Source organism: Medicago truncatula, chromosome 7, assembly GCF_003473485.1.
Source record: "Medicago truncatula cultivar Jemalong A17 chromosome 7, MtrunA17r5.0-ANR, whole genome shotgun sequence".
NCBI lineage: Eukaryota > Viridiplantae > Streptophyta > Magnoliopsida > Fabales > Fabaceae > Medicago > Medicago truncatula.
The window spans coordinates 33,690,184-33,705,655 of record NC_053048.1 but is presented as its reverse complement, the minus strand read 5'-3'; the positions used below and the strand labels follow the sequence as shown (position 1 = coordinate 33,705,655).

Sequence of the window (15,472 nt, the reverse complement as noted above, 5' to 3'; positions counted from 1 at the left end):
AATCCACTCAATTTAAGTTCATATCATAAATGATGGAGATGGTCCACACATACATGTCCACTTGAGTTAGGTGATCTTCTCTTCAATTCATTTAGTTTAGTTCCATTCATAAACCTACTAATTTAATTAACAATGGCCTAGCTATATAATATATGATATATCTAGGTCTTTCCAAATTATTAAATTAATAAACCCATATTGGCCAATTTCAGTTTGTTCAGTCTTCATCAATGGCGTAAATTCCTGGAAGCTGCATGTGAAGGGCCCGTAACACAAGAAAATTCTGAATTTATTCATTTATAATACAATAGGAATTAAAGAGTGTTCCTTAATGTGGCAGGGGTACCCCATGTTAAGGGATTATTTTGTAGTGCTATTTTCAAGTTTGACTCCTATGTAGCCGTAAATTCAGCATGTTCTTTGGGTACATGATCATGCTGCTAGATCAAGCAACTCATGTGGGATGCTGTGAAAGTCTACATATATCACTATTTTAAGAAGGCGTATGAGATTCAATTAAAATTTGAGTTTAAATGTTTTGTTTTTCTTTGCATTTTTGAAGCATTACCCAACACCATGTCTCTATTGAGTGTGTACTTAATTAAATGAGTTTTACAGGCTAATGTTCATTCATATCATACACTTAACTGTCAAGTTTTTGTAACGTTTGGTTAACCGAAGGTTTAAATTGAAAACGTCTACAAACTTAAAGGACTTGTGTGTTACCAAAATATTTTAACAGACCTATTTATTACAAACCTTAAATTTAAAAGACTAGTAATTTAGCTTATAAATAATTAAGCAAAGTGTGAAATAGATTCTCTACAATTATTTTATGGTGAAACATTCTGCAGAGACTTAGATTATCTCTCTTTTAATCTAATGGCTATACATAAGGCTGCACCATAAAGCCGTGTTCAAATAGATGTACAACAATGAGGAAGTTTTGCTTGGTCACACATTTGTGCATATGATTTAGACATACATATAAAAACATCTAATTTAATTTAAATATTTAAAAATGGTCTGTCTAACCAATGTAGTATTGCATAGGTTAAGAGAACTAAAAAGATATATTTTTATTTTATTGAAAATAAGAATTATTTATTATAAAATTATGTATTTAAATATAAAGTGTACAAGTTTGAAGAAAAATTTACTATTTTTGACTTTTTATTCGGTGTAAATTTAAACATAATAGAAAAATTATTTACATGATAGTAGTCATTAGTGTTTAATTATTTTTTCTATCTATCTTTTATCTTGTTTGTGTGTTAAAATCAAGAGTCTAGATGTTTGTGACCAAGCAAGATTTTTTTTGATGGTGTTAGAGAAATGTAATTTATATAAGGATGAAAGACAAACATACAACAAACGGCGACACTAATCTTTTTAAAATGATAAAATCAATCCTCTTAAATAAAACGTTTATAGACCTAGATGACACAATATTACTATACATGACCCTTTAAATTCTTCGTAAAAGATGAACAACATCTAATACCAGCAAGAATTATCATGCAACAAGTTGATGGCGAGCAAGCAAATCCTATTCAAGGGTCAAGAAGCACAAACTTGTAGGCTCAAATTTTCCTCACTACATGCAGCAAAACAAGCAAGTGGGAATGGTCAAATCAAAATATACTATTACTATATTATTTACTTTCATAAAAAACAAGAACCTTTTTAATTCAAACAGTGTGTTATATACTAGTAATAATAGTACCAATAGCTTTCAATAATCGAGTTGCATGTGTTTCAGATTAATTAAAATATATAAATGCAAACATGCTGACTTCATTTCAATGTGACACTTAACAGTTAACACTATTATTTAAATAAACAAATACAAAGTCCAAATCTCTATATCACATCTTTTCTCTCTACACAAACTACTTCAAACTCATTTTACATTATTCATATTGAAACTAAGTTACCAAAATTCTCATTCAAACATGTTTAGTTCCAAATCTGAGCAACCACAAAAAACTATACTCCAAATCAAGCAAGATGACAAGTTCTTCTGCAGACTTCTTACAAAAGAAAGTTCCATATCCAATCCTTCTTTTAGAGTAGCTGTTACTGTCCCTTTTGTTTGGGAATCTCAACCTGGCACACCAAAATATACTTTCTCTGAGAAAAATCTTCCTCCTCTTACTCCTCCACCTTCTTATTATTCATGCAAAAAAACACCAATTAAGAAAAACTCAAGATCCAATATTTTTCTTGCACTTTTCCCAAAACTAAATCTTAAGAAAAATATTATGTCTTCATCATCTTCATCACCCTCTAATTCACCTTCTTCACCTTATTATTCTTCTGCTTCATGTTCTTCCTCAGACTCATCATCATCATCTTCCAAAGTTGTTACAAGAAGGAGGCGTTTTCTAAGTTATGGTTCATCTATTGATTTCACAAGAGAAGAAGATGAAGATGCTACTTCACCTACTTCAACACTATGCTTTGGTCTTTCTCGTTCAACTAGCACTAAGGCTCATAGTGGATTCCTAGGGTTCTCCAAAAGGTAAGCTTAATAGTCGATTCTACCTTGGCCAACTGGCCAAGGGAGTTCTACTAGCTTAGTGCATGTTTCGTATCACGGTGATCAGTAGTTAAACGAAATTAGTAGCATTACGATTTTGTTGAAACTCTAAAATATAGTTTTGTCAAAATCACTGTAGCGTATCGTGACTCTGTCAATGTTATTGTTAATTTAAACATGCACTTAAATAGAGTTTTATGTGTAATTAATCTCTTTGCTCTTCATGCTTAAAGAGCAAACAAATTTTCTAGGAGAGTGAGTTTGTTTCTTCTCAAATAATTGTTATGGTTAATTCTAAGGTGTATTTTAATATCTTAAACATATTATGATGTTTAAACCATCATAAATAGTTTATGGATCTTTGAACTTTGTGCTAAAGTGACTTGAGTACATTGAATACATGGACCTTAATTTCCAGCAAGATCTTGTTGTTATATCTTCTTTTGGTTTTTTTATTTTATGAGTTTTGTTATTTGTGACAATAGTATCATGCTAGAAATAATTGTAAATGAATTTTTCAGCTTTTCTTTTTCTATGGCTTATTGTGCTTTGGTTGATCAATATTTGCAAAACTTGGTTTTGACTTTTGAACAATCAATCACGACAAGCACTAGGGATGACACTAACACGTAAATATTGTGATTGAACATAACTATATGTAATGGTGCCGTGTCAATGTTCAATACCAAGCCCAATTAAACTGCGAACATAACTTCAATTTAAATTTAGTTAAAATTAAGTTTGAAAAATGGTTTACATTTGAAAACTTTAATCGAAGTTTGAAATAAAGTTTCAAATGAGTTTAAAGACTAGAAACCAAAGATGATCTTTGGGAAAAACGATACTAATTATATATGTTTGGATTTGTCATCAGTTTGACAAAATCACAAATATTTGTTGAAGTTGTAACTTGTGAGTGTAGTTTTTGTCAAAATTGTGATGGTTCATCGTAATTCTAACCATCGCTCCACGAACCCAAACATCCACTAAGTGTGTTTGATTTCACTGTTGATCATGAGTTAAAATTGATTATGGATATGTAGAATTGCTTTTGATGCGTTTGAACGTGTTCAAGTATAATTGATTTTAAATTGAAGTTATGATTTGTAGTTTTTATCTCTAAATCTGATTTTTACATTAAAATTTGTCTCACTTTTACATAAACGTATTCAAACATAAATCATTTTACATTCAACTCACTTATAACTAAAATCAGCTTTCGCAGATCACACCCAAACATTTTTTCGAAATCAAGTTTGAGTGTGTGTAACTTATATGTATCAAACTAAGATTTCTAGTATTTTTATTCTCTCTTTCTTCTCACACATTCATAGAATTTGTCACATATTCTAGAACAACTCAACAGTTGAATTTTTTTTATTCTCTTTTATAACAATGAGGGCCTAAGCCCACAAGGGCCACAACAGTTGAAAATTTTTGTTCACTACTAGCCATGTCCCTTTACATAATTGAAGGGGCGGCAGAAGAAACATCTTACTTCATCATATTTGACATATTACTGTATTTTTTCCTAAATAAGGCCAATTTTAGTGTTCTTTTTTTGTCAACTATCTACACCATTATTCATTGCAAAGACTAAAAATTTGTAAGAGTAACTTTCATACTATTAATTCGTAAAAGTCACCATTTTGTTGTTGAGTCGTATAGTGTAGGGTAAAGTGCCCTTACCCACGTTTGAATGTTACCTTTTATTTCTACATTTCTCGTGTGTCACGGATTCATGCAGGAGTACAAAATTTAATATATGCCTAGTCATAATTAAGAGGACTGGGTTTCTACCATAAAGAATATATACTAGGAACAATGTTTTTTTTCAACAACTTCTTAACATCAATCAAATCAAATAGTACTCAACGATGTACCTCCAAATAGTGTTTGGTTGATGTTTCGGTGGAAGAAGATGGAGAATCAGATTTTGGAACGCGATTTTCTTTTTTTTTTTCTTTTTTTTTTTTAATTATTTGTTATTTTTTTCATTTATTTAATACTTTAATTTATAATGTAATTTTTTTTTATTTTTAATTGAAACAATGCACATGTGGCGGCTTTGAAGTGTCACGTCAGCGTTGATCGAGTCAAAATTTGTCTAAGGGGCCAAAACTGCCAAAGATCCAATATGTAGGGGATTGTTTTGTATTTTAATTAGTTAGGGGGCCAAAACTGCCAAAGATCCAATACATAGGGGGCTGTTTTGTATTTTAATTAGTTAAGGAGCCAAAATCGCAACTTCTTGAAATATAGGGGGCCAAAAGTGCAATTAAACCTAAACATATTTTCATATATTGTAGATAGTTTTACTCCTTCCGTCTCTAAATTATAGTCGTTTAAGGTTTGTGCACGATTATTAAGGAAATGATTAATTGTGTTGATTTCAATGGTAAAATTAATATCATCATTTACTAAAATACTCTTATTAATTGTAGTTAGTGGAGTAGTTAAGTTGAATGAAATTTATTAAATAAATGTATAATAGTGGAAGAAAAAAAAAATAAAATACTGCATTGATATTGTAAAGTGACAATTATTTTTAAAAAAATATGCTAAAGAGACAATTATTGTGAGACGGAGGGAGTAATGAACTATTTTGTTTAATAAAAGTTAACATCCTTATAAGTTAAAAAAAATCCATATAAAAGTTAACGTCCCTGTAAGTTTAACTCCAGTTGGTAAGGTTAATGCATAATATATGTAAGGTCCGGCGTTTGAATCCCGGACACCACAAAAAAAAAATCCTTATAAGTTTAAATAAAATAAATTTTGGAAGCCTCAAAATTTTGAGACTCTGCGAGACGGGTCTGGGTCTGAATGCACCAGCTTTAGACTGTCCTGACCTGTGAAGCCCGGATACGAGATACGATACGAATACGATACTGCATTGATACGCCGATACGGAAAAATTTCAAAAATCAAGATACGATACGACTGAATACGTTAATAAAAAAAATTATATAATTAAATGTACAATATAATTATAACCATTTTTTTAATATGCAAACATATTAACAAACAAAAGAAATCAGTCATAGGCTCGTAGCACATCAACATAAATATAAATAATATTGACGATTAAGAGAGTGACAATTACTCAATTACATATCCAATATATAAAAAAAAGCACTTATACCATAAGTGTTGTACTATATCCAAAAGAAACATTGTTAGTGCTATACTATATCGATCCAAAAAAGAAGCACTATACTCAAGAGTTAAATTATTTTATATAACGTTAATTGGAAATTATTGGGGCAGATATAGGTGCATGATAATTATCGGATACTTAATTTCCTGATACGTATCGGGAAGTATCGGATAATTATTTAAAAAAAAAAAAAAATTTAATCTTCGGATACTCTTCTGATACGTATCGAAAAGTATCAGTCATTACACAGGGGATACGATACGTCAACTATTTTAAAGTATCAGGGCTTCACATGTACCATATTATATCTTGTGTCCAGTTAATCTTTTAAGAAAATTTAGTTTATCTTGTGTTTGATTGAGCCGTGGGCTATTGCCACTATAAATTTAGAAGTCTTTGACTATAATTTTAGAAGTTCAAATGTATATAGTTTGTTGTTACTATGGTTTTCTACCGCAGTTTTAATATTTTTGTTTAAATTCAAACTCACAGCAGTGAATCTAAACACACGAAGTTAAGTTAATACCTTGTGTCAAGTTACTAAAAAAGAAGTGTCTAAATGATAAGGTATAACCACCTCATTAGAACCACAAGTGGGGTTAACCACCTTATACATTGTATTATGGATCAAATACTTTGATTATTTTTGGTGTCTCTATGCTTACATTATAATATGATGCAAATCAAATGCAAAAGAAGTATAAGAGATCTCTATTCCGGAAATAACAGATTAATTGAAAGGATACCCAACAACCAAACAATTGTTTGATCTTGGTCGATCTTATATAAATTTGTCGGCAGAAAAAACTTTGAACTTCTCCCAACTTGCCCACGTGCATATGGGCCACTCTATATATGTATGATAATATATATCTATATAAATTCCTTCAAAAAAAATATATATCTATATAAACAAAAAATTACTAATAGTGATTCAACAAGAGTTAACTATTAAATTTAGAGCTCTTATACATGAACCACCTTAGGTGGCATACACCCTTTTACACCCACACACATTTATGACACGTGGCAAAAACATTGAAAGGAGAGATGAAAAAGGGTGATGATATGATGTAAAATTACTCAAATACCCCTAATACATGGGGGTGTACATAAGAAGTGTATGAAAAAGGGTGTCTACCTATCTTTTTCCTTAAATTTAATTAACAATCGTAAAAACAATGGAATAAAGTATAAAAACCTTTGTACCAATATATATATATATATATATATATATATATAGAGAGAGAGAGAGAAATCTGCAGGGACTAAAGAAAAATGTTGAACAAAGAAAGGGATTAACTGAAATGCTGCACATATTGTTGACCTTGTTTTCAGCTGATACATTTATTGATTGTCACTGATATATTTAATCAGATTTCCACTTACTAACTAAAGATTTCGTAAGAGAGTACAGAGTGTAGTGCAGACAATAGACTTAGAAACCAAGGTCAAACTATTGCTGCTTGCTACAAGTTAAAGAAAATAAGCCAAGTTATATGCATATTTTTTTTTGAAAAAAATAATATTTTGGTTGGACGTTTTGTTTATACATTAGGACTTGAAAGTTAGTCGAGGAAACGGTCTTAGATTATAAACTTGATTTGGTCATAGGACTAATCAAATGTTAGACCCATTTTAGTTCAAGTGAGGTAATCCAAAGAAAATTTTAGAGAAAAATAGTAGTAGAGTGGTATAGAGACCCTTTTTTACGTTTTTGAAAAGGCAAGGAAAAAATACTATATATATTAAACATAAAGGCATAACATATGCCTAACAAAAGTCACAGGCTGATACAGCAACGGAAACAACAAAGTTAGAGCAAAGGCCTAGGGCACTTTGAACCCCTAAAACCTGATACATACAAATATGTCATTACTTTTTCCATCTTACGAGGTTCTCGCGCGCTTATTCGAGTTTTAAAATCCGAAATATTTCAATGTATTTTTGGTATTTTTATGCAGTTCGGATTTTAAAATCTGAACTGCATAGGACACGTGAGAAACTCATAGGGTGAGAAAATAAACAGTCATACAAATATTGATACATGATTGAATCAATCCAAATGATTATAGCTAAACTAAAGACTGCATATTCCCGGCGAATAGGGATGGTAATTAGACAAAGTCTAATGGACACCCAAAAAAATTATTCACAATGAACATGTAAATACCCACATTGTTAGGTCTGGGTCTGGACTTATGAAAATACCCGCAAATTTGAGCGGGTATGGGGCGCAATTAGGGTACTCTAGTGCCCAGCCCGCTCTGCACCCTACACATTATATATACTATAATTATATTTTTGTGATACTAAAATTAGTTAATTAATCGTAAGTCTTTGATATTTATCATAATATGTATTTGTTATAGAGCTTTTAAAATAAAAATCACTTATTTTAAAAAAATAATCAATTTTAAGAGTTTTGCATTCGTTTGTTGCAACTTTTTAAAAAAATCAGAATCTAAAAATTATCTAAAAACAGCTTCAAATGAGAAGCTGTTAGGAGCAGATTCTCAAAAAATATATTTTTTTAGAGGAGAGAGAAAATATTGTTTAAAAGATTGAACTAATTTTGTAACAAAAAGTCCCTTTTATATAATTGTATCCATGCAAACTAGATTATTTGTTTAAAAAAAGTGTTTTTTTTATTACGATAAACAAACACAAAATAGATTCTGATTTATCATAAAATCTCTAAAATATAATCTCTAAATTATTTTATGTAATAAATCACTTTTATTTTAATCCGTAACAAAGGGCCATATATTTTAGAGATTTTATGAAAAATCAGAATTGATAAAAATCACTTTTTTTTTTTGAAGGAAAAAATCATTTTTTTTAAACAAATAATTTAGTTTGTTTGGATACAACTATATGAAAATGATTTTTTGTTACAAAATTAGTTCAATGTTTTAAATCATATTTTATCTCTCCTCTAAAAAAATCTATTTTTTGTGAAGATGCTCTTAACAGCTTCAAATATATTAGATTTTTTGCTTTAACAGACTGATGCAACATTCTCAAAATTGATTATTTTCTTAAAAAAAATGATTTTTTTCTTAAAAAAGCTATAACAAACTGACTCTAAATCATGAACTAAATGGAAAAGTAAACCGAAAAGAAAACATGAACCGAGTCGAAAAGTGATCAATCTTACTGTATTTCTTACCCATTTTTTCAGGAAAAAAATGTTTACTTGGTTTGAAATCTAAAATTAGTAATAATCGAATATTCACTAAACTAGTCAAAACAATCAAATATTCATTTAATATACAATCCAATCCAATGTATATAAAATAGGAATATCGACCAAATACATGAACTCAAATTATTAACCAGAATAAATTAAGCTTAATTCGATCATATCTATATAGAGTTCCAAACTTTTTTTAAAGAGTTATATACAAAAATAATAGTAAAATCTTTACCCTTATCTTTTTCTTCATTTACATTTAATTTGGTCAAAATTACTAACAATTAATTTTTTTAATTACTTTGTTTTTTGTCAAATTTTTAATTACGTGCTCAACAAGACAAGCTTGGAACAAATTTCACCTGAGGACTTATTCCTTATTTCTTAACCACGAAGAGAGTAAAGACTAGAATAAGACCCGGTTCGGTTCACCTTGACCGGTCCAACCCAAAACCCCCGGTTCAATTACTGGTTCTTCGGGTTTTTGTCTTTCACTTTTTCTTGTTCTTCTTCTTTCTCTTCTTATCTCATTTTCACATAATCGTTATTTCTTCACACCGCAAAAATCACCAACCCAAATTTGAATGAGTCAAGTTCGCTTCTGAACCCGTTATTTGACGATGAATCTGTAAGTGTTCGATTCCATTTTCAATTCTCTTTCTATTGATGGTTTTATCGCCATAGTTGAAGCTTCATAGCTCCCACAATTAGGGTTTTATTGATTCTGATTTTTTTCATTTTTTTTGTTTGGTATTTTAGGGTTTTGAAGTTTTGAAGTGTATTGTTTGATTTTGAATTTGATTTGGAAGAGAAAGAAGTAGAATTTAGGGTTAGGGTTTTTCTATAAAGTATTGGTCTTTAGCTTGAGAGTATCTGGGAAATTGGATTGTTGCTGGGGTTTGGATTGAGGGTTTGGGTAAGAGGATAATGTGTATACTGTGTGTCATTCAGAAGTGTTCTCGCCGGGTTGCTACAATGCTGCCTTGGTTGGTTATTCCTTTGATTGGTTTATGGGCACTTTCTCAACTTCTGCCACCGGCTTTTAGGTTTGAGATTACTTCACCGAGACTGGCTTGTGTTTTTGTGTTGTTGGTTACTCTGTTTTGGTATGAGATTTTGATGCCTCAGCTGTCGGCTTGGCGGGTGAGGAGGAATGCTAGGCTTAGGGAGAGGAAGAGGTTTGAAGCTATTGAAATGCAGAAACTGAGGAAGACGGCTACGAGGAGGTGTCGTAACTGCTTGAATCCGTATAGAGATCAGAATCCTGGTGGGAGTCGGTTTATGTGTTCGTATTGTGGGCATGTATCGAAGAGACCGGTTTTGGACTTGCCTGGGTCGCAAGAGTTGCAGATTTCGAATTCTGGTATTGTTAAGGATTTGGTTGGAAAAAATGGGTGGATGTGCAGTCAGGACTGGTTAGAGAATGGCAATTGGGCTGGTGGTTCCGTTCGAGGTAATGCTATCAACTGGAGGATGAATGGGAATGGAAGTATTTTTGGAGATGAGCATTGTTTGACAACTAGGTCATATTCTGGTATTTTGGTGTTTGTTTGCAGGCTTTTGGCATCTTTTTTCTTGACCATTAGATGGCTTTGGCGAAAGATTTTTAGAATTAGTTCAAGGGAAGAATATTTGTCTGATGCTGAACGCAGGGCACTCTTGGCAAAAAGGGGTGAGAATGGGGAAAATTTGAATGAAAGTAGAGGAGAAAAAGCACGGAGGAAAGCCGAAGAGAAAAGACAGGCTAGGCTAGAGAGAGAACTTTTGGAGGAGGAAGAGAGAAAACAGAGGGAAGAGGTTGCAAAGTTAGTGGAGGAGCGTAGGAGGCTGAGAGATGAGACAATAGAAGCTGAAAAAGATAACAGCAAATTATCACATACCAGTAAGGAGAAAGACCGAAGGAAGGAAGCTGAAAAGAAGCGTCAGGAAAGAAGAAAAGAGAAAGATAAAGGGTCTAGTAAGAGCAATTCTGATGTAGAAGAATTGGATAAAAGAGCTACCAAAGAAAGTGAACGAAAGCGGGACTTTGACAAAAAGACTGAAACTGATCATAGAGTGCATCAGAAATCTGGATTAGAGAGTGGCAAAGGACAGAGTACAGATACTGCACATAGTAAAAATTTGGTTGCAAATAGTTATAACCAAGGAAGTACTGGGACAAGGTACCTTGATCGCATGCGTGGTACAATTTTGTCTTCTTCAAAAGCACTTGGTTTTGGAAAGGGTGCTAATATTCCTGCCACTGTGGTGAAAGAAAGCAAGTCTAACAAATCTGTAGATCATGCTCATGCTGCTGCCAGCAAGAGAGATATACTTCTTCCTGAACGTCCAGCTGCTAAATCCAATTTGAATGGAGATGATAAGAATATCAGTCATTCTGTAAGTTGTCATGCTTACTGTCTCTCCCTTTCTTTGCTTTTTATAATTCTGTTTTCTGGCTTTTCTGAAGGTTGATTGATATAGTATTATTAACTTTTTGTTCAAAGGAATTTTTTATACTTAGATGGATTTTACAGGCCAGTGTATTATTACTACCCTTTTTTTTTGTGTGTACCATTTTGAACATTCAATCTTTGAAATTTATGAAAACTAAATGGTGCTCTATTTAGTATTAATTTATAGTTACCAACGATCAATTTAGGAAAGTGTCAATTTTTTTATAAATACATGACCTGATGATTGTTCCCTGCAGGTTCTGCCAGAACCAAAGCCATGGACTGCACCTAAAAAGTCATGGCAGCAATTATTTACTCGTTCCTCATCTGTTCCTAAATCCTCAAATTCAAATGTAATATGTAGACCGAATTCTAAAATTCAAGTTGAAGCCAAAAGCCCTCAATTATCTGGCCAGTCACCAGTCACACAATCATTTAACAATCCAATTCAGTTTGGTCTACCATCACCGTTTAATATTTCTACTAATCTTAATGGTTCAACTAGTTGTAGTCTAGGTTTCTCTCCTGCAATTGAACCTGTATTCCCTCCTGTTGTAAATACATCACATGACTTTAGGCATGAAGAGCAAGAGCTTTTTGAAGACCCCTGTTATGTCCCACATCCATCATCCTTGCTTGGTCCTGTTTATGAGTCACTTGATAATTTTCCGTTGGATTTGGGAAGTGGCTTTATAAAAGACGCAGAAGTAATAAAGCCCCGCTCTTTAAGAAACACATCTGGTACTGACGTCAATAAGCCATCTCCAATTGAGTCCCCATTGACCCGAGAAAAGAATAATGGTTCTAATAGATTTACTAGTAACCCCCTAGCCCAAGGTATACATCCATTTCCTTTGGATGATGCAGCTGCAATTGAGAAGGGAACATGGCAGATGTGGAGTAGTTCACCTCTTGGTCCGGAAGGTTTAGGTTTTGTTGGTGGCCCAGGAAGTTGGCTTTCATCCTCACAAAGGAACATGCCAACCAATGATGACTTTATCTTCCCAGCATTTCAGAAGACTACAACTAATGTTTTTAACAAAGATGATAACATAGTTCCCAGTAGCTATTCTGCCCAGAATGTTTTTCATCCTAATGGTAATAGTGATGGGACCTTCAGTCCTGTTGCAGTTTCAAGAGGATATGATCCTTGGTTACAAAACGGTCTCTTTCCACCTTTATCTGGTGGCCTTAAACCTCATGAGATTTCTCAGAATGAAAGGATGTATGGGAATCCAAGCGGATCTGCTAGCAGTAATGTTCTGGAGTCTTCACCAGCTAACGGTTGGCCCAAGTGAGTAAATAACTGTTTGGCCTAATTTTGCCTGTTATTGTATGACTTGTTTAATTAATATGCCTGTTGTTTATGGATCTACCTTGCTGTTCGAATTTTTGAACTTTTTTTGTCTATGCTGTTGTGTAAACTTTAGCGTCATAGTGGTTAGTAGGCTGTTTCTCAAGTTATGGGTTGCTAAGATGTTGAAATTAGTCGATCAAACTAAGTAGGTCAAAATGTACTTTTAGGAGGCTGAATCCCACTATCCAGAGCAGTGCATATTGCTCTAGGGAATTTTTGAACGGACTGATTAAATCATTTGAATATTTCCTTACAGAAAGGAGTCTTATAAAGACAAATTGAGATACAGTGAATCTAGGCAATTAGGAAGTGTGCTAAACAAATTTATGTTCATTTCATGTTTTAAATATGAATGATCTGCCTTTGATGTGCAGTAGTAATCATTTACTCTTTTTCTACTTGCATAGTCTAATAATAATGTGAGGGAGGAGGGCTAATTATCTGAGTAAAACAAGATCTAGCATTGTGTGTTCCATTGAGCACCCGAGATTTATGAGATATGAATTGGGAGTAGCAAACTGAATATGGTTTAGAGTTGAAGTAGGTTTGAACATATGGTTTCTATGTGGGCTTACAGAATTATGGCTTATAGCAAGATTTCTATGTATTTCTGTTGTCCATGAACCCACGTATGTTGATACATATGGAAGGTAATTTAATTAGTTTTAATTGAAATAGAAACCTATTGTTATGTTATGTAGGATATGATGGGATGCATAAAATACAGGCAAATTTTTTTCTAGGATTCAGCTGCTAATGACCTTTACGCTGTTCCATTTAGTAATATTGGATTTAATTGCAAATTAAATGATTGCGTTGTGTGTACACATCTCTACGATCATACACTTATTTAATTATGAAATGAAGTGATTGGGTATATACTGCATCTGGGGTGGGACAATATTTTTGATCTTCTGGTTTGCCATTGATTGATTCATGACGTGGTAGATAAACACCAGTTGCAGTCAGTTTTATTGTCCTTCCTAAATATAGCTTTGTAGATAAACGCCATCAGCAAAATATTCATAAACAGCCAACTGGTTGAACCAGATAAACATGAAAAATTTTAAATGGAAGTCAACACATGTGTTACAACTTGCAAATTTTTGTGTAAAACTACTGTATTCTTTTAACTTAATGCCTGTACGGACATTGTCTCGGGTGTGTTGATATCCATTTTAGTGTTAATAAAAACGGTTTAAACTCATGTTCTCACTCTTTGTTTAACATCTTGTGTATCTGTTCGTTTGCAGAAATGAATGGAATTTACATGGTTCTGTGGAAGGCATAGGGAATTCATCTGCTGCAAGGCCCCATAATGGCAGTCCACAATATCCAACATCAGATGTACATTCATTATGGTCATCTGATTAGAAAGATGGTAGTGACAGGGTAAGAGGGACTTTATAAACTCAACTTTTCTCAAGGCCAATTCCATTTTTTTGGGGGTTGGGGGAGTTTAGAATACCGAATGCATTGCATCTTCCTTTCTTGTTTATGAAGGAAGATTGATGTTCACTTATTGTCTAGCATTGATAGGATTACATGCACCTTGGTGCATGGCTTTCTGAGGCAGGTTAAGGGAGGTGTCCCCCTTTTTGATATGAAATTGTTCTTTAGAGAATGGAAGTTCACATTCCCTCCCTTGTCACTATCTTCAATTATGACATCTTAATGAGAAATAAGCTTATTCTAACATGATCCGCTTTCATTGAAGATATATTCTCATGTTTCTGCATTTCTTATTTATTTATTTATTATCTATATTTACAATGTGCACTAAGTGGGTCTTTGATTTGGCCCAACCCTGCTTAACAACGTTATTGAATTAAGAAAACAATTTTGGTCACCCTCTTGTTGCTAAGAAAACCCCGAAAAGGTGTTGAAATAAGTTAATGATTTTTTATACACATCTAAAACTTGTATTTTAAATGGCACATTGAAAGCTCTCACCTTGAATTGGTCATGTGCATATTGAGATATCAGTGTCAGGCAGGTACTGTCATTTTCACCTTTATTTAGAAGTTATATGCCAATGAATCATTTTCACCTTTGTTTAGAAGTTATATGCCAATTAATCGAAGGATTTCATAATATAAAATAAATTGTTCTATATCTGACTTTTAGAGCTCTATTAGTATTAGGTTTATGACTGTGACAATAATTATTGTATATATACAAATGTATTCAATAGTATAAGGCAAGTGTAATCTTTTGGAATGAGCATAATTTTATTTTTTGGTAAACCAAATGTATCATATGCCCAAAGGTAAAGATTAATCCTTTCGGATAACTAAAATCTACTTAAGGGGTTGACGTCTTTCAACAATTTGTATTTTTCATACATGCTGACCATAGATCGAACTTTAGATAAAATGGTTAATGAACACAAGCATATATGTATACCACTTGTGCAACACAATGTTGATGGATAGCATTTTCACCCTTGTTTTTTTATTCTATTAAACCACATACAGGTGTATTTTTTAATGACATAATTTGTTTGGAAGTTCATTTTTACACAGCTCAAAATTTGTATTTCATTCGTGTATATTTAAAGTCATGTTGGAAGGTAATGAAAGTTTCTCCCTCATTACATTTAAATGAAATAGTTGTTTCAATGAAAATTGATGGGTCTTTTATACTCCATCCGTTTCAAAATGAGTGTTGCTTTAACCATTTACACACAAATTAAGAAATGGAATAAAATAGTCAAATGTCATAACAATTTTACTAAAATAACCTTACTTTATAAGAAAAAGACAAACTTAAAGTTGCATTG

The 15,472-nt window shown here is 32.4% G+C and overlaps 2 protein-coding genes across 2 annotated transcripts; both read left to right on the top strand.

Moving 5' to 3' along the window:
* The first annotated feature begins 1,815 nt into the window (after positions 1-1,815).
* LOC11436404 (uncharacterized protein DDB_G0271670) lies at positions 1,816-2,963 on the top strand. The gene has a single exon (XM_024769435.2). The coding sequence runs from the start codon at positions 1,956-1,958 to the stop codon at positions 2,526-2,528; it is 573 nt and encodes a 190-aa protein (XP_024625203.1). The 5' UTR covers positions 1,816-1,955; the 3' UTR covers positions 2,529-2,963.
* A 6,411-nt stretch (positions 2,964-9,374) lies between these two features.
* Positions 9,375-14,406, top strand: LOC11432986 (uncharacterized). The gene is made up of 4 exons (XM_003623520.4): positions 9,375-9,526; positions 9,658-11,277; positions 11,591-12,627; positions 13,944-14,406. Exons 2-4 carry the CDS (start codon positions 9,826-9,828, stop codon positions 14,062-14,064), a joined length of 2,610 nt encoding a protein of 869 aa, XP_003623568.1. The 5' UTR covers positions 9,375-9,526; positions 9,658-9,825; the 3' UTR covers positions 14,065-14,406.
* The last annotated feature ends 1,066 nt before the right edge of the window (positions 14,407-15,472 follow it).

Excerpts from the sequence above, each read along its gene's own strand:
- LOC11436404 (XM_024769435.2), top strand. The coding sequence starts at position 1,956 with ATGTTTAGTTCCAAATCTGAGCAACCACAAAAAACTATACTCCAAATC.
- LOC11432986 (XM_003623520.4), top strand. The coding sequence starts at position 9,826 with ATGTGTATACTGTGTGTCATTCAGAAGTGTTCTCGCCGGGTTGCTACA. Across the intron at positions 11,278-11,590 it reads ATAAGAATATCAGTCATTCT|GTTCTGCCAGAACCAAAGCC; the intron begins GTAAGTTGTCAT and ends TGTTCCCTGCAG. Across the intron at positions 12,628-13,943 it reads CCAGCTAACGGTTGGCCCAA|AAATGAATGGAATTTACATG; the intron begins GTGAGTAAATAA and ends GTTCGTTTGCAG.